Source organism: Phlebotomus papatasi, chromosome 3 (assembly GCF_024763615.1).
Source record: "Phlebotomus papatasi isolate M1 chromosome 3, Ppap_2.1, whole genome shotgun sequence".
NCBI classification, from domain to species: domain Eukaryota; kingdom Metazoa; phylum Arthropoda; class Insecta; order Diptera; family Psychodidae; genus Phlebotomus; species Phlebotomus papatasi.
The window spans coordinates 19,254,542-19,277,160 of NC_077224.1; the positions used below are offsets into that span (position 1 = coordinate 19,254,542).

The window sequence follows — 22,619 nt, forward strand, 5'->3', positions numbered from 1 at the left end:
TAATTCCGTCCATTCCAGGATTTTGGACATTCGGGATTTTGGCTTTCGAGATTCCGGACCTTTCGGGATTTTGGCGTTCAGGATTTTGGCTTTCGGGATTTCAGCCGACACCAATTTCGGACACATTGATTCCATTTTGATTGAAATATCGGACAATTCAACCACATCAAATAAAATAATTACAATTATCCTTAAATATTTAATTAATAATGCTTTTCTTCTAAATATTTATTTATTCTATAAGAAATTTTCTATCTTTTACTGAAAGTTTGTTTTATTAAAACTTCGTTCTGAGAAGCGGTTTAGATAAAATGTGAGAGACCTTCGTGTTGTTTGCAAGGCTTCTCGGCTGGGGTAAAGCACCAAGAGCACTAAAAACCTGTACACATTGAGAGCAATTTTCCTGAATAATTGCATTTTTGACAGAATTTCGATGTTTCCACCTACAACAATGCAGGAATTTTTGACGAAATTTACTCTCAATGTGAAGAGGCCTTAAAGAACATCATTATGTTAGATTCTGTTCTGAATGATAGCCGTATTCTTGCGACTTCCATCCGTATTACCTTTCTTCAAGATGAATTTAAATTAAGGCGTCTACACATTAGGAGCTATTCTCATCAAAAATTGCTTTTTTAAAGAAAATTATTCACAATGCTGTAGGTGGAAACGTCAAAATTCTGACAAAAATGAAATTTTTGACGAAAATTGCTCCCAATGTGTAGAGGCGTTTGTTTGTTCTATTAGTTATTCCACAATACGGGAAGGCGCTCCTGGGCGAGTCTACAAACGGACTAGCAGGTTCTTCTAACACGGGATATGGACATTGTAAAAATGATTGCCTTTGTAATGAATATATCTCGATACGATTAATAATAATAATTTGTTCTGTATCTACAGTGGAATTTCCCAGGCGGATTATATTTTTCGTGTGAGAAATAGGTATTTTGTTAGCAGTGCATCAGTGAGGTTATGTTCCTAACATCGTCCATATGTTGTGTTTCTCAAAATTTTAATTTTTTTTTTAATTTCAGAGCTGTACAATGACCAAAGAAGTATCGCCTCTACAGATATGTTATGGAAGAAGCCTTGGAGAGGATCCGAAATGGAGGAAACTTACTGTCCGATATTTCACACAAGGTGGACGATATTACATTTTCTTTGTAATAAAGTGTCTGATATATCACACAAAGCAATTTTATTAATTTTTAATCATTTTTAAATGAATTTATAATTATTTTAAAGAAAACGAAGATGAAAATAAAACATTTTTGAAGCATTTCATGCCCCAAGCATTCCGCAAAGTCTTTTCCACTTCACTACCCTTTTTTTCTAATGTGTAAACTAACATTTTATTACACTATTGTTTAATCAATTCCACTGGAGAGTTTATGCTCAGTTTTTTTTTTATCCTGACAAATCTCTCTTGTCGCACGCGCGACAATCAACCCCTCTCTCTCTTGATTTTCCCTTAAGCACATTGTAATCTCACCTTGTGATATAAATTTCAATAAAAGCACAATTATTGTCCACATGCAGATGATGGAGTGTTTTGCGGAGGATTTGCCATACATTTTCAGTGTGATTTGCGTGCTAAATCACCAAGAGATTGATTCTAATCTCTTTTGGAGAAAAAAGGCGCCGTCCACAAGGTGTGCAACATAAAAAAATGGGATAAAAAATGTGCAGGTAAACAGTTAAACGTCTGAATGAAGCTGAAAACCAGTCGTGTATGATATAATAAGTTGGTTAATAATCTGGCGAGATGCTCTGCCCAGATAAAAGTAAAATGCCGAAATGGATTAATAAAAGTCGCCTATAGTTATTCTAAATGAATCCCTGAAATAAAAATTGCAAAACTACATCTTCTTGATCAACCTCATAAAGTTTGCTTTATTTCTTTCTGCATTTCACTATAATTTTTTCATTTATTACATTCATTCACTTAAAATTGAACATGTGAAATAAATACAATTTATTGCATCAATTGCGCACTAATTTCAATTATTGCAAAAGAAAAACGATCGAAGAGAATTCAAAAAAAAAAAAACCGACGGAAATTTAAAAATTTAAAAATGGAAAATCCAGGCGCAAATATCTACAAAATTCGACTTGAAAGTCGAGAAGAACAGATTCTCTCTATCTACATTCTCTGCATCTATATTAACTCTGATATTGATTTTCTCATCAAATCATTTGTCCTATTGATAGTTTTTTTTTCTGTATCTACTATTGCACTACATCCTCCTCCAATTCAATTTGTGGCCATTTCCTCTCGATATGCCGTTGATTTTCTCCTCACTCTCTCGGTTCAACTGCGCCGGAGCTTTCTCAACTAGATTTTCCATGCGGTGGGGCTTTTTTTTAGCAACCTTGCTGGATCATGAGATTGGCTAAACGAAAGACACGCAGCCAGTTGAAAAAGCCCGAACTCCGCACAACAGCTCCACAGCCAGATGGAGTTCCATTCAATGTGGAACCAACCGACTGGCGGCTTCCCTTCCTCTTCGACTTTATCGCCGGCGAAGTCATTTCAGCAGCTTTTCTCCACACAAAAGCCCGCTACAACAAAAGATTCATTTTAATGAATATTTCTTTATGGATGGAACATGGGAAACTTTTGTAGGGAAAACCGGTAGAGCAAGACATTCAAGACATTAAATAGCTTTTTCTTTTATTCATGGTATTCTTGTTTAAATCTTTTAAGTGTAAAAGATTTTAAATTTATCGTACAATATTTTTTTTACTTAATTCTTTTTATCTATTTATCACAATGAATGCTTCTGGGATATGATCATCTTAAAAGCATAGAAAAGGTAATAGATGAATAAAGATTGAGTTGTTGTCCATCGCCGCCTTAGTGCTGGCAAATAACCACAATAGACTAATATTCTTCAACTAACATAATTATCAAAATGAAGTCTCAAAATGGCTATAATTATCATTCAAAATTTGATAAATGATGGTGTTAATGAAAGGCCTTGGAGAGAGCAACAACTCGTTAGAACTTCACAACTTCGTACAACCACCGCTAGGGGCGATAGAAACGAAAAACGATTGTTAAACATTCGATATCGAATATCTTCGATAGCAATTAGGGTAGAGTCAGCCCTTTTGGCCACCTAAAGTAAAATCACATTGTAAGGTAATTATGAGTTTATTTAGAGCAGGAAAATGGGTCTAATTTCGTGACCTCTAATCTAACGAATCAGAAAACCATATTTGATTTTGTATCGACTTGATTAATTATAAGTTATTGAAAGAAATTCTCGACAAGGTAAACAATCACTAAAAAACATGGGATTCTTAAGAAACTTGTTAATGTTAAGAGAAATTGTTTTGTATTATTTCATATTTTTGATGAAAATATTTGATGTTATTCAATGAAAGTCAATTTCTTAATTAACTAAATTTTATTCTTTCTATTTATTATTGAAAATCGGATGTGGCTAAAAGAGCTTACTTTTTTCGGCTGTGTAAGTACTTTTGGCCATTCATTTTCCCATACATTTTACACGTAGCGCACCTCGCGGATTTCAGTAAAACCAATCGTGACTTTTGACTGATTTTTACATGAAATAGAAAATGTGCAAAAAGTTGTTTAAAATACTCTAATAATCACATAAAATTGGTGTTAAATAGGAATAGGACTTGTGCTGTGTATTTGCGAAAGTTTTCGAAAGATATTTCTTCTGTTATTTTATTAAAATTCTATTGGAAACTAGTGGCCAAAAGTGCTTACACACAATGGCCAAAAATGCTTACAAAGTGGCCAAAAGTACTGAAACATGCATAGTTGCATAAAAAGCATTTTCACTAAAATATCCAAAAAAATTTTGGAATACTCTTGGATTATTAGGAAGAAACGGCTTGAAGGTATCTTTGTACAAAATTCATTTTATTTAAATAAAGATTATAAAAATTGCAAGCACATGAAACCTTGAAGTGGCCAAAAATACTTACTCCACCCTACAATAATAATTTTGATGAACTTTTAGTTTGTAAAGGCCTCTACACATTGAAAACAATTTTCGTCAAAAATTGCAGTTTTAACGAGGAATTTTTGATGAAAATTGCTCCCAATGTGTAGAGGCCTTTACAAACTAAAACTGGTTGCGGCATTACTTGCGGTCACAAAATGATTTCAAAGAATTAAAAAAAAAATAAGAATATTTTATGTGCTATGATGGAACGTCAAATATTAATATGCCGTTAATTTTGTGGTTCTTCGACATTATTTTATGACAAAAATTGAAGATTTTTGCGATGAGGACATAAGAAATACCGCAATCCTAATGAACATGTTCGACAATAAAATTTTTAAGTTTGAAAAGTACACAGTAAAAAATTGTGTGAGAAATAAAGTTGTGTATTTGAAAAGTTGTGTAAATTCACAAACAATATGGTTGTAAATTGTAAAATTACTATCATAGTGGTGGTACGATACTAACATAATGCTAGTAAAATTATGTATTGTGTAAGGAAATTTGTGTATTGGAAAATTTGTGTGAGAACTGTCAAAATTCCATTGTTTACTATTGCAATTTTTCTAAGATTTCAGATAGATTTTGCATTTTTAACTGCCTAATTGTCTTCTGGAATCATTCATTGGATTCTTAAAATGTGCCTCAGTCGTGAAAAATTAGGAATAATTATGTAATAACAGAAAACAGAGGAAGCATCATGTAAATTAGAAAAATTGACGATGCAACTCTTGGCCATTTGCTGAAGAGAAGTAAGCAAGTCGGTAGCGCAGGCAGAAAACACGAGACCATCAACGCAAAGATTATGGGTTCAAGTCTCAGACTCTCTCTTATTTTTTTTCCTTTTTTTTATTCTTTTTTCTTTTTTTTCTTAGTTTAATACCGAGACATATCACAGATAATACAAATAAACCGAACAAAATTGCTCTACAATCAAAATTATAGACAGGAAGCCATTTTATAAAATTGAAAATACACAACTTTGCCAATACACAACATTTCCAATACACAAACTTTACAACCATAGCGCTCGTGCAAAAATTACCAATCGTAGTGGTTGTAAATTTTTTTACTGTGTAGATAAAAAAATAAGCAACAGCAAAATATTCTTATTTCAGCAAGTTGATCCTCTTATTTTTTCTTTTTTTTAATGAAAATTTAAAATATAAGAAATGCTTAAACGTAAATTTATGGATTCAGTATTTAACCTTGAGTGGAAATTTAAAGTTTTACGCCGGTTTGGTTTCTAAAATTGACAGATCGGTGAGATCAGAATGATTCTACCAGAGATTGGCAATCCAATATATTTTTCCAAAAAAAAGTGACAGATATCCATCCACTTGAAAAAATCTTTGACAGATCTGTCACACAATGTCAATAATAAAAATTATTAATGACTAATTATATTATTATTTTATTTTACATTGTCCGATCTCTAATCCGAATCGACATAATCCGGACGAGTTCTCCACGGTTACATTTAAAATAATTTTGAGGTTATGTATGCATGTGTGTTCTGCAATGAAAATAAATTATCCTGTGATGTTTTTGTTTAATAAATGCAGTATAATAGCATAGAATTCTGTAATGATATCTTTTTAATCTTTTTTATAGCTTTCATTCTAATTTCACAAAAAAATTAAAAAAAAAAATCTTCCGAATAAAAAAGAGGTCACTATATTAGGAGAGAACAAACGCTCAAGTTAAGACTGACATTTATATTTGACATTTCATAAACAAAAAAACTTTTAAAAATGCAATTTGGAATTTTTGAGGAACACATTTTCTTATTATAAAATAATCTTTTGTGTTTTTTTCTTAAAAATCTACACTAGATCCCGGGATTATGCACATTTTCAGGACTGAAAAAAGCGCGCGAAATGGCATTATGCATCGAGAAAATTTGCCTCCCCGCAGGGGCTTTCTTTTGAATAAATCTGCCGTAGAACAAATTTTGGGCAGAGTAAAAGTAGTTCAAACAAAAAGATTCAATTATTTAATAGAAATGTATTAACAAACAGTACTTTTTGACCAGAGTTCTTCAATGAATGGTTAGAATAATAACAAAAATTACCTTAATAAAAGAAATTAAACTTTTATTCCGAAAGGGTAGCAAATTGTTTTCAAATTTCCCGCGTCGCAAAATAGTATACATTCAGGCGTATTTCAAAAATGATCTCATAAATTGACTCCCAAGGGTAGGCAAACTTGCATAATTGTGTGTGCATAATTCCGTCAGGTGCATAATCCCGAAGGACTTAATCTTTCCGTACACAAGTAGATCTTGAAAAATTCGAAAATCTATTTGAAGATCCAAAAAAGAGACTTTCTTACTTCTTGATAATTCCGCAAGGTGGATGAGGTACATCCTGTTCGAATTTCGAAGTGCTCAAGTGTCAAAATGTGACGGTCTTCACATTGTTGTGAGGAAAAAAAACTGAACAACGACGTTTACTGTTCTTGTCCCAGTATTTAATCACTCCATAATCACTGAGTAACTCTTTTGCCGGCTTTTTAGTGTGATATTTGATAAATTTTCCCCATCTTGTTCGAAAATTTAATATGAAAATTCGAAATTGAATTTGAATTCTTCGAACATCAACGACTTTTTGTGCAAATAGAGTTCCATTTACCTTTTATCCAAGACACTATTGGAGAATCAAATTCTACTTGTGATCGGGCTCAATGCCGGGACTGAGTGTACTATCCATTGAGTGTATTTATACTCTAAATATATACCGGATTTCTTTTAAAATATTGAATTACTTCAGAAAAAAATGGCCGAATCAAATTCGTTAATTACAGTAGAAGATTGTGGATATCAATTTTCTCAAAATATACTTCAACTGTTCCCATTTTCGCCGCGTTTGTTCCTATTTTCGCTGAAGATTGTTTCCAATATCTTCGAATACTGTATCTGGCGCAGTTGTATATTCTCTTCAGTCTCTTCCGGTGTTCGTCAGAGGATTGCCTTCTTCTCAAATCAAAGACTAAATTTTTGTGACACTGAGGAAAACCCATACCGAGGGTTGAAAGCTTTGGAGAAAAATTTAGTCTTTGATTTGAGAAGAAGGCAATCCCCTGACGAAAACCGGAAGAAACTGAAGATAATATTGTTCCCAATTTTTCACTTGAGTTATCGCTATGCTTTAAAAACTTTTATACTAATAATAATAAACAATAATAATAAAAAGAGTTTCTTGCATCTTAAGTTGTGTTTTCGTTTTATTTAAAATTTCGTGTAACACGTCGGATTAAAACTCAATTCAAGAACACTTTAAGTCCAATTTTATTTTGCGTATTGACATAATTACTTAAAGCGTTACATAGGTCATGAAGACCAAAAACAACATATTTTCTTAATATTTTTTCACAACACTATAAAAAAATTAATTTAAGTTCCTAAATATATGAAATCACAAAATTTAAACTATTTTTTTTTAATTTTGTAATAAATATTTTAAATATTCAGCTGTTGGGACATCGCAGACATTTTTTTTGGAAAACTTCTTTATGGAAGTCACGATTACAGTAGAGTCTCGCTATAGTCCATATTTGGTTTCAAATTTGACACTTGGGTCGCACTATAGTCCATGTAATTTTTTAAAATTATCAACGATTTTTAGTATTGAAATTGCTCGACGGCTTCCACTTTCTTTGCGATTGTGGTACTTGTCCTTGCTCTCTTCATTGTGGATCACAATTATCACAACTACTCAATAAAGTTTGCCAAAAATATTAAAATAATTATGCTTGTTGCGTACAAAAAACATAACCTAACTTAAAATCAGTGTTTTGAAATCAACGGTCGATAAATTGTGGACTATAGAGCGATGGCCTATAGCGAGACTCTACTGTACTCAGAGATTCACCAAAAGTAAAAAAAAAAAACAAAATATTTTCTGTTAGCAGATGTGTTAAGCTCGTAAATTAACGAATGATATTTTGTTGCCTAAATAGTAATATTAAGTATAAAATTTTCTCAAAAATACAAATTATTTTTTTCACAAGTTCTTCGTTCAAGTACGAGTTTAACTCGTCTACTAAGAGGGAATATTTGGTTTTTTTGACTTCAGATAAACCTATAGTAATCGTGACTGCCGCGAAATCTTTTTTAAATGTGTCTTAAAATCAAATCCCAATGGTTCAATTTTTAAATAAAAATTTTGTAAAGTGAAAAAAAATTAAGAAAATATGCTGTTTTTAGTATTAGTGATCAAACATAACCCGTTAAGAGAATTATTCAAGGTACTCAAGAGAAAATATTATAAGAAAAATATGTAGGGGAAACTGAGGCACCACCAAATACGGGGTAGCACCAAATACTATTTTTTTTTCTAAACTACTTGGATTATCTCGACAATTTCTTCAGTGGACAAGCATCCTAGTGCCTATAAATTTCTGTAAGTCTTGTACTCTGAATACGAATATCTTATTAAAAAATCGCAGTGTTTCGTATTACCCCATGATTGTTGGTGCCCCAGTTTCCCCTACACCACTTCCAACCGTAATATATCCGCTTTGTAGGTTCCAGTACTTAATAAATTCTTAGAAGTGCAAGAAGTGTGGGAAGTACTGATTGTTCCAACACTTCCAAAGTGTTGGAAGTGTAAAGATATATTGATTTTTAATCAAAATATCTCCCCCTTGGCATTAGACTTTGTTTAAATATAAATTTCTCTAATTTAATTTATACCTCTTACTTTTAAAAGACCTTCATCGAGAATATGACCCATATTCACGAATCATGAAACTTTATCGCACTTTTTGATGCTTTTTTCCACGCAATTCTCCTCGTTACTTTTTGCCCCATAAAAACCACAAGAGAGGAAGTGTCTATTGAGAAGTGGCTCTAAAATAAACAGATTGGGATTATAAAGTGATCGCCACTAAAAAAGAATCATCCATGAAGCCCCTGAAAAGTGTAAAAATCATAGACCTTCTCACACTGTTTATCGATTTAGTGGCCCAGCTCCAGTGTAACAAAAAAAAAGACAATCCAACAACACGAAAAATGGGTCATGAAGAAATTGAGGACAAATCGTTTTGTACTATCACCGCATAAATTGTATGTATTTTCCAGCCAAAACATATTTATCTAAAAGGTTTCAGGGCGGGTATATCGTCTTGTCTTCCTCAAATTACTTTGGCTCAAGAGACAATTTATTAAGATTGAAGTGATTGTTTGTCTTGGGAATGTTTGAGAGCCAACATTAATATGAGCAGAATTGAAAAGTGACCCAGCTATGAGATGCAAAATGGGGAGAATGGAGATGAAAAAGTAACGACCCAAATAGAAGACGTCATTATTTCTCCACGAGGTCAAGGTTGACTAGTTACGCGCAAGCGTAGGTCGCCCCCATCTCGTAAAATCTCTTAGACGACATTGCAACCAATATTTGAGATATACTTTATGGATTCTATTAAGAATGAAATCGTGCGCACATTGTCACACAATTTATTCTCTTTCTCATTATTATTTTCTTCGGTCTCTTCTGTGTTATCACAACACATTTCTATCGAAATCTCCCATTTATCCAAAGTAATTGAATGGAAAAGGGCTGGACATTTTCCCACAAATTTGCCTGCCTTGCACCATAAATTTTCTCCCATTCCATCATTTCTCTCCAAAAATGTTAAAATTGATCCAGATACTGTTTACACATAATTTTCTGTCTTTGCTTTTAATTTCTCAATCACTCTTTTTGCCGTCTTTCAACACCCAAACACCCACGATCGAAAGCAGATTATCTCTCTCCCCAAATTCACCCAAAACGAGCTTTCCTAATTGTGAAATATTCAATTTTAATTCCATCAAATTGCCTGCATTTTCGTCAACATTCACTCAACATTTCCACATCCTCTCTCCCTGACTCTATTAAGACCCTTTTTCCGTTTAGATAAAACGAAGAAAAAAAATTTATCTCACGCGTTAGTTTAATTAAAACAAAAGCCTTTATTAATTTTCGACAGTGGATGGAAAAGCCATATGGCCCTTTTCGGAAGATATCTTTATTAGAAAAATCACAGATATTGCAATTTATACAAGAATAGAAAATCAAAGACTACAGAAAATTAATTGGTGTCTCAGAAAAATAGAGGATTAATAAATAAAAATTAAAATCGCTGAACACTTAAAGGATTCCAAGGCCTTTCGAATGAGTCCAAAATTGCCGCAATTGGTAAAGAAATACGCTCCGTGGGGCTACTTAAACGTAAAACTTTGAAAAAAGAACGCCAAGGGACGAATTCAAAGGCACTTTTATAAATGAACCAAGGGTAAACTTAGACTTAAAAAATGTTTTTGGAGACGTATAAGAGAAGTGCAGAGAAATAAATTTAAAACTGAACTTCCATTTGGAGAATCCCAGAAGTCACAATGTCACTATCTCTACCCGTTTGGCATACTAGTCCCATACCAACGTATACTCCGGAAGCCAGTAGTGCATACCTTCCCTTGAGTCTCATTAACTCAATTTCCGGGAGTCTACATTTTGCAAAATTTTCAATTATATAATTTTTTAACCGATTTAACACTTCTCGCGAAGGATTTGAGGACAACTACAGCAGAGGCGTGCAAGAACTGTTAAAACCGAATAAACGTCAAATGAAACATGCACGTCAGTGGTCAAAACGCTACCAGAATGAACTTATTTTCACGTTTATTCAGTTTTTAATGGTTCTTGCATACGTCTTAACTACAGTTTTGTCCGACAATAGTTGAAGCTACTAAAAAAGTGTGGTGCCAGACAGCATAACTTGTTCATCTTGCCAATTAGACAAAAGTAGTTTTTTTTCTTGTTTTTCATTCAGAAATAACACAGTAACTACTTAAAAAGTGTTTAGACGAAAGTCCTTAAGTAAACATTTAATGAAAATACTTTTGTCCTTAGTACAAGCTATTTAATTAAGAATTTTTAGAGATGACTTAATTAAGTACTTAGCGTTGAGGTATAGTTATGACATATTAGTTGCGCTATTTGTCACAAAACGCTGATATTTGTCTCATTTTCTTATATTTTTTAAGTAGTTGAATGTTCTATAACTTCTTAAAAATAAGTCATTAAGTTAATAGCTTATTAAATACTTAATATATACTTAATGTCTTAGCCAGGTAAGCTAAATTTATCTACTCTTTCCGTACAGAAGTAGATCTTGAAAAATTCGAAAATCTATTTGAAGATCCAAAAAAGAGACTTTCTTACTTTTAGATAATTCCGCAAGGTGGCTGAGATACATCCTGTAGGAATTTCGAAGTGCTCAAGTGTCAAAATGTGACGGTCTTCATATTGTTGTGAGGAATAAAACTGAACAACGACGCTTACTGTTCTTGTCCCATTACTTAATCATTCCATAATCACTGAGAAATTTTTGTGAGCTTTTTAGTGTGATATTCGATAAATTTTCCCCACCTTGTTCGAAAATTTAGTACGAAAATTCGAAATTGAATTTGAATTCTTCGATCATCAACGACTTTTTGTGCAAATAAAGTTCCATTTACCTTTTATGCAAGACACTATTGGAGAATCAAAATCTACTTGTGTTTAGGCTCACTTTGTCTATTCTTCTTTTAGTTTTAATTTTATTTTCACAAAATGAGTTGATGAATTTAACATTTAAAATTTTTAGTACATGTGAATAAACCATTTAAAATTAAATTATCGAGAACTGGGTGGTGTCTCGGGTAAAGAATTTAAGAATACAACATGTTTTTTCATTCTATACTTTAATATTAAACTGAATTATGGTGCTATTCCAATGAATAATGGAGCAAGGATATTTTTCATCTGAACATTTTTTAGTACATGTCTGTCCTCATGTGCTTCTGCCACAACAACTTTTATTTATATCGGTATTAAAATACGATGAGGAGTAGGAAAAACAGTCATAACAAAAACTAATAGAAAGAAAAGACGATTATGCAGAAACACATGAGAACAGTCATGTACTAAAAGAATATTCAGAAGAAAGATTTCCTATTTTTTATTGGAATAGCATATCAAATATTCAAGAAAGAACAATAAATAAATATTTCCAGTTTCTACAAATTTAGTCATTGTAGACATTAGTGGGAAATTAAGATTAGCAAGGTAGCGTCTAAGAAAAAGCCGTCAAAAACATTTTTGGGACTGCTCGAAAACGCGTTGTACGATTAACCATGCGTACATTTCGTCCTTATACAAAAATACCGTAGAATTATTCCTAATAACAATTTTTCAAAGCCAAAGGATTAAAAGGCTATAGAGAGCGTATTTTTCATCCGAATGTTATTGTGTGTAAGCTCATTGAAAAGGTCTTGGAATTCCTGATAAAACTGAACCAGTTCCCTTTAATTCTGAGCCGGTAATAAACCAGTTCATAACCAATAACTAATTTTTATCAGAAATTCAATTACATTGCTCCTGGGGTGTATTTTGGGCAATATTTTGAGTGATTTACAAATCGGTTCAAATCGGTTGTAAACCGGAAATTAACCGGTTATGAATCAACAAATAATTTTTGTCGGGAAATTAATTCTATTACTCTTGAAATTATTTTGGGGACCTTTTGAATGATTTATGAATCGGTTTAAATGAGTTGATAACCGGTAAACGGTATATGATGCAAAAATACTTTTGAAGTAAGCCAGGGATGCTTTACCCCCCTCCCCCTTTTATTCTAATTCAGAAGAGAGCAAGAACAGTTTGAAACCGAATATATTCCAAAATATGTTTGTCCAGGAGGTAGCGTTTTGATCATTGATTGACTTGCTCACCCCTGTTCTAATTTATTTCTATTTTCTCTTTTTTTATATCAATTATGAATCATTTCTAATAACAATATCGTAATATTGGCTAGGAATTTCATAAAACGGATTGCGTCTTAGGTAAAAGTTTATTGAAAAAAATGGGTTTTCTGAATTTATTGCTCAACTGTCATTTGTCCCCTATAACTTCCTTTTATTTCAAGATTTTATTTCATTTTTGAATTATTTACGCGACGTACGTAAATCAACGTAAATCAAAACTCTACAAAAAGGTTGCTGCCTTGGAAAAGTTCCATTGAAACCTTTCAACTTCACAAATATTTAATAAATAGCAAATTACTCTGAGCAGGTTGTTTCTGCAAGAATCACAGAAGTTACAAGCACGCTTGTACTTATCATTTGGAAAGTTTATGTAATACACACACACTACGCTTATCTTCTCAGGGCAAAGCCACCACGAACTTTTCTCTTCATCAATCGATACACGGTTTTATCTTGAGAGTTTGAGGAGGACCTCACGGAAAAAGGGGGCGTTCTATTGGTTAAATTTCTCAAGGGACTCATCAAATAAATCTTTTCATCGCCCTGACTTTGGGCAATGGAGCCCCCATATAATGGCTAAATGAAAAATTGCCATGAAAATCTTGAGACATTTTCTTCAATTTCCAAGATTCTGGCTCCTCTGGCGACAATTTTCTTGCATAACAACACGTACATCGCAAATAGACTGCCGCTTAAATTCATCTCTGTTAGCTTTTTTAGGTCAACGCGACATTTAAACGCATGACAAAAATTACTCTTTTCCTCCAAAAAAAAGAAGATATGAATTTTCTGAGATGGATGATGCTTCAAAAGTTTCTGCGATATTGATTGATTTTCCCCGGGAAATGTGCATTTTCTTCTTTTCTCTCTCCCTACCTTTTCTATCATGGACACATGGCTTTTCGTGGGCAAAAATGTTATCTGGCTGAAGTGCTACGAAATAGAACGGATAAACCATCAATCAGCATTTCCTCAGAAACTCCCAGAAAATCTGCCACATTTTCTGTGAAAATTACGATGAAATGCAGAGAGAGGGAGAGAGAGCGAGGATGTGGTAGAGAACTTTCATCGTGTTCAACATATGGTTTTTATTGTGACGAAACAGCAAACGAAAATGAGCTCCACCGAGGAATTATTTGAATTTTTTATATTCACTTTTCGAAACACTACTATATGTAAATGAACTTTTTATGAGACTCAATATTTCAATTGAATTATTGCTCGACGCCCACATAGAGAGATAAGGTGCTCTACAATTGACTTAAAACTATAAACGAACGTACAAAGTATACAGTTTAGATACAAAACTATTGGGAAGCTCTTTTTAGTACATGACTGTTCTTAAGTGCTTCTGCGTTATCGACTTTTCCTTGTGTTGGGTCCTGTCTTGACTACTTATTGGTTTTAGAACGCGGCGAGGACTGGAGAAAACAGTCAAGACACAAACCAACAAAAAGAAAAGACGATAACGCAGAATCACTTGAGAACAGTCGTGTACTAAAAAAAATGTTAATTTCTCATTAGGATATTACCATTAATAACCTTAAACTTAAATCGGATAAGAAAAGAAATATCGTCCAATAAGAAATGACTCAATTCAATATGGTTGACTAATGGCCCCCACACACTAGAAAAATTTATGTCCGTATTGATGCAAATTACGTATATGTATAGGAAAAACTGTCGAATATGCACATAAATTTCGCTAGTGTGTAACCGCCATAAGTCTATAATCCTATTCGCACGTACGATTCGCAATTCAAGTTGTCCAATGAAAGTGTTTGCTATAAGTCGGTGATAGACGCATCGGACGCATCACAGTCACATTTGAGGTTATATTGTTGAATTAAATTAAATTGGTGCGAGTCGTTTGCGGGGTTTCAAACGCAACTACAAAAACGGAACATTTTTCATAATACAGTATAATAATAAACTCATTATTCACATTACATAACCTGCGTAACCTCACTTTTCCTAATATTTAAATTTATGTGATTTAAATTTTACCTTTCATTTAAAGAATATGGTTTTTTCGTAAAGACGTTACGAATATTACACAAAATGTAAATAAATGCATTTTATTTGGCTAAAAAATATTCAATTGTACATAAGTTAGGTTATATTGGTCTTAACCTAAAAACAATTTAATCGTCTGGATAGGAAGTTTAATAAAAAGGAGTCTATTTGCAAAGTTAAAATGAGCAGAGCTATATGAATACTACTGAGAGCCGTAAGAAACTTAAAAAAAATGAAAAAAAAACTTGTAGACTCAGCAGTTGAGAGACACATAACCTCAACTTACTAAAAAAAATCTGCTGGACAAAACACTTTAAATTCAGCATCTTTTCAATAATTAGAACCTTAAAATTTATAATCTTGTATAATTTTAGTTCTTACAATTTAATTAACGTCTCTAGACCTGAATAAGTTCTATCTTTAGTAGGTATTTATTGATGCTTAATGTTATTACTATTATTTTATATTTGACAGCCTTTCCAAAATACGCATTGTACTAATTTCGTTTCTGTTTATACAATGTTGCTTCTATAACAGAAAATCCTGATTCTCCCTCATATAAATTAAGAAAAAATCTCAGCAATGTGAGGTTACGCTAAATATAACCTCAAAAAAGTGTTGAATTTAATACTTTACTTTATATTCATTTTCTTAGAGTGAAAATATTTTTTAAAGAATTGCAAATATTAGAAATCCTACAAAGAAAAGGAAAGTTTAAGGTTATAAAGTCGAAATACAAATTTTCTTCTAAACTGCAAACGTAACCTCAATTTGCGTTTTCCGATATTTTACTTATGACGGTTATGACAATTTTTTTACAGATTTTGTATATTGGGGTTAATACTTTCACTTGGTGAAAAGGTTACTCTATAATTTAAGGTTAGTGTAACCTAACCTAAAGAAAAGAAAGTTATCTCGTAAAAGGAAATTTCACATTTGAAGGTATTTTTACTATAAAATTTTTTCTATAATTCAAAAATATATAATTTTCATCTTTTTCTGATTAAGAGATTCTTTTACACAAATCATGTCTTGAAATTTGAGGTTAGGTTTAACGTGACCTAAAACTATTAATCTATTAGCCACTAAACTTATTTTTCTATTTAAAATTAATTTTCTAATCAGTAAAACTTATAATGCATGAAAAAGAATTGGGAATATTCTTTATCCCAATTTTTTTTTCTATTTGAAATTAATCATCTCAATTTCTTTTTTATAAAATAAAAAAGTATTTTCAAATAATTCAGGAGAATTGCGAACATTCTTAATCTTATTGAAACTTAACCTCACTTTGTAACGTCGATTAATCTTTTTTTCTCTTTTGAAAATTAATTATCTTATTTTTTTCCTAAAAATTAAAAGTGTTTTAAAAAGCTTGATAAAAAGATCGAATATTCTAAATCCCGCAGAATTTCAAACATTTCCCCATCACTGTGAGAAAAAAAAGAGAGTGCGATTAACTTTTTTTCCTCGTAACTTTAAACACTTTTTAGGTGTAAAAATATATCAACATTTTTAATGTTAATTTTACATCTTTTTAAGTGTATAGTTAATATGAAAAAGGGTTAATTTAACCCCTAATACACCTAAAAGGGTAATATTTACACCGATTTCGGATCAATAATGCAGGGTAAAATTAACATTTCTGGAATGTTATTTTAACTTTTTCGGATTTCTCTCAGTCATACAATTGCAAATCTCTTAGTAATGCAGCATTCAGCGAAAGTTGTTTACCTTCCCTCTACTGATTTTTTTGCTTCATTTTCTATTTCAAACAGAAGGAATATTAGAAGCAGAAAATGAGGTGATTTCTCATGATTTCACCGATAAAGTGAATCTTTTTCTGATTCTCATCAATACATTGTTTGCTCTCTACCAGTTAACCCAGCAAATTGTAAAAATGCATTCTCTCGAAAAAAAAAGGTTAATAAATTTTTTTTATTTTGTGTGAAGAAAAACTTACCTTCAATAGCAATTGTTCTCCAACGAAGATTCCCTCGCTGAATTATTTGCTCAGAGTTCCACTTTCCAGGGATTTTTTCACTCAACTGACTGGGATGCTCTTGGCTGCTGGAGAGTTTGTCCTCAAGTCCTTGGAACACAAATTACACCAATTCCTCAACCACTTGCGCCTCTCCTCAACCAACAACTCAAAATGCAATCGATTGGAGTGGCTCTTACGATCTTTTTACGTAATTGTGGAAAAATTGCGCGCACTTGGAAAGTTCTTTTTCACAAGAAACTTTTTCACGGTTTTAAGGAGCTTTTTTTGGAAATTAATTTAAAAAAGCTCTTGTTCAAATAACTCAGCTGATTCTGTTGTTGTTTGTTCGATGTCAGCTGATTGAATGAAGTGAATTCGCCAGTTGAGCCCCAGAGAAAATGTTTTGGAGCAAAAAGTAAAAGAGAGAAGTCAATTGTGGGAGAGAATTTTCCATCTATCTAAAGTCTCTCCCTCTCATTTTCTCTCATCAAAAATCTTGAGAATTCCACGAAATAAACTATGAGCTTATCAAACTAAATTATTCAAAATTGTCAATCCTTTCTCACGAGCTTTCCCAGGAACAATCGATCCCTCAAGCTTTCCCACGTGTCTCCTCAAATCAAAGAAGAAAAAAAATGCGAGGGAAATCCTCAGAAAACAGAGATTGATTAATTCCCAGAGGGATACCTTCTGAAGGTCATCCCTTGGGGAATTTCTCCCTCAAATATTTCTATGTCATGAAAACCTAGACTTAATTAATTTGCCGTCACGAAAAGTATCCACCAACGCACATTTTCCTGCCACGAGGACCTCTTTGCAAGTGATTCATGGAATAAATGAGCAAGAAAGAAAATAAACTTATGCTTAGCTTAGAAAGTATTTAAAAGGATATCCTCCTCAAAGTATCTCTTTTAGACATTTATGGCAATGCTTATTCCCATCCTGGGAATTCAACATGAATAAGAGAACCATAAAATGGGTGGCATTTGCCAATTCCTCGAGTAGAATAAATTTCTTTTAAGGTTATCTTCTGAAATTAAAAGCTCAAAGATCTACTAAGATTATAATAAAAACTGCCATTGCTCTAATTATCTCTCAAATAGTTAAGAATTAAGAAAAGACTAAAATTTTAATTTTATTTCATGCTAAAATTAAGGGTTATGTGCTACATAACCTCACATAGCTAACTTACTTCTGAAAAATAAATAAAAAACGCAGGCTATATTCTAAGATATTCTAATAAATCAATTTAAAGATCGAAAAAAAATTATAGAAATGACATTATTAAAAGAAAAAAATTTACTTGTCAATATCACCCTGAAATTTGAGGTTAAAATAATCCTCTTGGGACTCTTGGAACATACTCAATACTTATTCTTTCAATTACAATAAGATAATACAAAATAACACAGTATATTGGATCCAATACACTTATTTATAGCTAAGAAGTTAATAAGCAACGTGAGGTTATGATCAGTACAACTGTCAAAGTTTTCATGGAACAATACAAGGAGTTCCGCTTTCAAAGAAATTCCCGGGCCACAAAAAAGCCCGTAACTTCACTCCAGAGACACAGAAAAATTGAATGAAAATGCAATGAAGAAAAATTAATTATTCCATGCGAAAAATGAAGATTATGTGCGCATAACCTCACAATCCTAACTAACCGAGCTATAAGTAAGACACTTAAGCCCAACATTTCAAAAACTTACTCAAACAATTTGAAATTTAGATTAAACTATCTGAAAAGAATATTTTAACCTTAAATTTTAATCTATTAACTAAAAATTGTCAACATTAACATTGCAATTTGAGGTTAAAATAATAATTTTGGGATATACTCAATACTTTCCTTTAATTATTCCATAAGACTAACTGAATATAACGTTTCATTGAGCCAAATTCTCTCGGTTAGTGATAAGAGGTTAATAAAAATGTAAGGTTATGGAAGTTATGGTAAACACAATTTTCAAACTTCTCAGAGAACAAAAGTGAAAAATTCCACGAAATTTTGTTAATTTAGAAAGCAAGTCACTTAATTTTCTAAATTTTCTTGTCCAAGATTTCCAAATCTTAAAGTTTTTTCTCAAATTTCATTCCATGCAAGGAATGAGGGTTATGAGTAGCATAAGCTCACATTGCTAACTTACTTCTGAGATATAAAATACATTGAATTAACAATTTTTTAAATCAAAGTAAGGGAGGAGCACCAGCGATCGGCAGTGTTCCTCGGATCGTTAGGTTAATACCGTATTGTTGCTCCAAATAAAATGAATATTTAAAAATTATTAACTATTTTTTTACCATTTAACTCTCATAAATAGAAATACACTGCATTAACTCAGATTTAATTTATAAAACTAATTTTCAGTAAGACACCCGATAAAATTCATGAAGATCCGAGGTACAGAGTGCAAGTTTGTAATTACATCTATTTTTTATTACTTTATTGTAAATATTTAAAAATGAAATGCACAGATATAGTTAAATGGATAATTAATAGACTAATTAGCAAAAACAAAAATACCAAAAAGTGTTTTGGGCCTTATATTTTTAACTAAATATGGAGCATGTCTCTTAATATTCCGATCCGTGGTGCTCTTCCCTCAGTGTAATCTAGAATATCTTGAAAGTGATATTTCAGCCTTAAATACTGAGAGAAAGCATTATTTATAAGCATTACCTTAGAATTTGAGGTTAGAATATTATGGGATATATACTCAATACTTTCCTTCGATTTTTGAATAACATTAACTGAATATAATATTGAATATTGGACCAAATACTCTTATTTACAGCTTAAAGTAGCAATGTGAGGTTATGCAAAATATAACCTTCTATCTTGGAGGAACAAATTTTAAAAGTATCCCAACTTCACCAAATTGTTTTTTTTTACAAATTTGTTCATTTAGGAAGCAGATTGAACAATTTAAATTATAATTCCGCAGAATTATGTTTTTTTATCAAATTATAACCTTAAAATATTTGACTTTGTTAATTAATTTGGAAAGTGACACTCATTACGGTTATGATATTTATAAAAAATTTCCAAAAATTGGCTTAAAATCACTAATTTTATTCTAAAAGAGTAGGTAAAACTTAGACAAATTGAATGCCTTGCTTGTTTAGTTATTCGTAGTGATTTCTATTTGCTATTCTATTTGCTATTTAATTAAACTGGTTTTCAATAAATAAAGTTAAAAAAATATTATGTTGATGGAAAAAATTGTCAAATTATGCTATGAAGATATTTAAAATAGAGAGAAAATTTACATTACTAGCCATTATAACCTTCAATTATATTTTGAGGTTTTGCATGACATAACCTAAAATTTAAAATTCTACCTTATTTATTCCCTGAATAATTCTTTAGAAACAAGTAATCTAGAAACCCATAAAAACCTAAAATTCTTTTCTTTTATGAGAAATTGAAATTGAAGTAATGTTTTAAATAATTATTGAAATATCGAAACAGTTTTAAAGAAAAAAAATCATATTTCATATTAGATATGACGAAATTCAAATCTCCATAAAATGGCTTTCTCTTTGCCTTGCATTTATCTTTTATTTTAGGTTAAAGCACAACATAACCTAACATTGTGAAACGATTTATTGAGCAAATATAATCTAAGACTAAAAATTACTGAAGTGCTCGAAATACATGAAAAACAAACATCTTTTCTTTTAGTACAGGCTTCTATTCCTCTCAATAATAATTTAAAACAAGGTTAAGGGCAAAAGATTGTGCACTAATGTTTCTGAACCATAAATCAGTTTAACCAGGACATGCAATGTATTTCTTTTGCTTAAAAACCACAATTTCTTTATTTTAAAAAGAAATTAATAAAATATTTTTATATTGCATAGTTTCTTTGAGTGCTCTAAAATTCTAACCTAACAAACGTGTTTTCACGAAAAAAATTCAACGTATTACGTATAAGTATCTTATTTGAATTTCTTTATTTCTGTTTATTTTTTATTATTATTTCAAAGAAGGTAGCTTCCTAATTTTCAAAATCCTTACAAAAAATTCAATTGATAGGTTCGTTTTTGCACATAACCTAATAATTTCAATTTGATATCAATTTGAGATAATATTTTATATGTGAAATTTTTAGTATGTCAAATTGAGAAAAACACGATTCAGACTCTTAACCATTTGGATCTGAATAAGTTAATAAGTGTTTAATTAAATTTTGCGGGGGCCAGAGCCTATTTTGGTTGTACCGCCACAATAGAAGAATAACCATTTTATACTAATTTTTTAGTCAGTAGAAAAAATATCAAGAAGTAAAGGGGATTTCTTTACTCACATAACCTATATTTTAAAAATCTTACTTGTCACTATGAATATAAAAACGGTTATATGTGAACTTATGAGGTTATAAATCCACAATTAATCAGCATATTAGAAGCATAAAGGCTCTGAGAAAAATTAGTTTGCAAAAGGATTGCAAAAATTGGTCATCACTCGATGTAATTAACCAAAAAAAATGTAGTAACTCATCTTCCAAACAACTTTTTTGCAAGATAGAGATCAATTTTGTGGGAAAATGCACACTTTCCAGCGGATTCCACAAATTGAGATACTGAAATGAGGATTTATCCGGATTCCCTTAAGATAATTTTGCATCATTAATAATATTTTTAGATAGAGGTTAGCTTAGGCTTAAGAAAACTTAAGTTCTAGGTTATATTGGGGATTTCTTTGCTTTTTGAATATTCTTGTTGATTTGAATGGTTTGTGCAGACACTGATTATTCAATCAATTGTTCCTACAAATTGTAGGTTATGTCTAATATAACCTTGTATCAAAAGTAAATATAAGCATTTAGCCAAAGATAATGTACGACACGTTGTTAACTCGGTCAGAGCGGTCAGGACATTATAGTGGAATCTATTAAAAAAAAAACCTTTTCGTCTTTTAGGTTAGCTTCCAGATAACCTCATATTCCACAATAAATTAGGTTACAAAATTCCCTCCAATTTTTTGTAAAGTTCATATTCCGGAATATCAAAAATAAAATGTACTCACAGTTTAGTCCTCTGCCGATCGAAGATCTTGCTCTTTTCCAGCTCATTCCTGGGTTGTTCCTCCTCCAGTTTCACATAATCCGTCGTCCTGCCACAGTTCCTGTGTTGACAGATTGTCCTCTGGGAAGCTTTTATACTCCTCCAGTTGGACGATCTGCTGAGTTTCTTGGCAGTAGTGTGAGCCAGAATAGCCCTCTGCCAATTTCTTCTCTGCTCACTGAGATCACATCCCACTGAATCCTTCCCTGCCACATGATCTTTCACTAAATCCACTAAATCACTATCACTATTTCCACACTTTGCACTGTTTTTGTCCATCTTGTGTCCAGAAATTCACAAAGGCACTGGCCAGATTGCTTCTTAGCTGTGAAATACCAAGATCTGAGTGATCCTGAAAAACCCAGTTGCCTCTTATCACCATCAATTTCCGGAGAATTTCATGGTTCATGTTTCTCATTACTGCTCTGCAATTTTCTCGCGATGTGATAAGCTACTGTGATTATCGCTGTATGTAGAACAATAGCTTGGCTTTTAAACACGATGAATAGAAAGTGATTTATTAAAGAAAATGCAGAAAAAATGATAAAAAGAGGAATGCCAGATTGAGGTTAGAAAAATGGCTTGGGATGATTTTCACAGTAAACTGAGAGTTTTCCACTGAAATATCAGCCGCAATTTGTTTGTTATCACTGTTTAGGTACTTAGCACGATAATTTTAGAAAATAATATTGGAATTTTACGTGTAAAAAGGATTTTATTGAGGAACTTTTCCGAGAGGGAAAAAACCCGCGAATGGGTTTAGTTCACTGATGAT

General features: G+C 31.9%; 1 protein-coding gene and 1 long non-coding RNA gene across 2 annotated transcripts in view; both read right to left on the minus strand.

Moving 5' to 3' along the window:
- LOC129806822 (rap1 GTPase-activating protein 1) overlaps positions 1–22,365 on the minus strand; it is a 177,511-nt gene extending 155,146 nt beyond the window's left edge. Inside the window, exon 1 of the mRNA XM_055855601.1 lies at positions 21,807–22,365. Within this exon, the coding sequence (XP_055711576.1) occupies positions 21,807–22,123 (317 nt within the window). The 5' untranslated portion in view covers positions 22,124–22,365. The remainder of the gene's footprint in view (positions 1–21,806) is intronic.
- LOC129806829 (uncharacterized) lies at positions 1,867–17,202 on the minus strand. Its single transcript, XR_008752205.1, has 2 exons — positions 16,751–17,202; positions 1,867–2,562 (listed from the first exon to the last, which is right to left on the minus strand). It is a non-coding gene; the product is annotated as an uncharacterized LOC129806829 (long non-coding RNA).
- Positions 22,366–22,619: the final 254 nt, after the last annotated feature.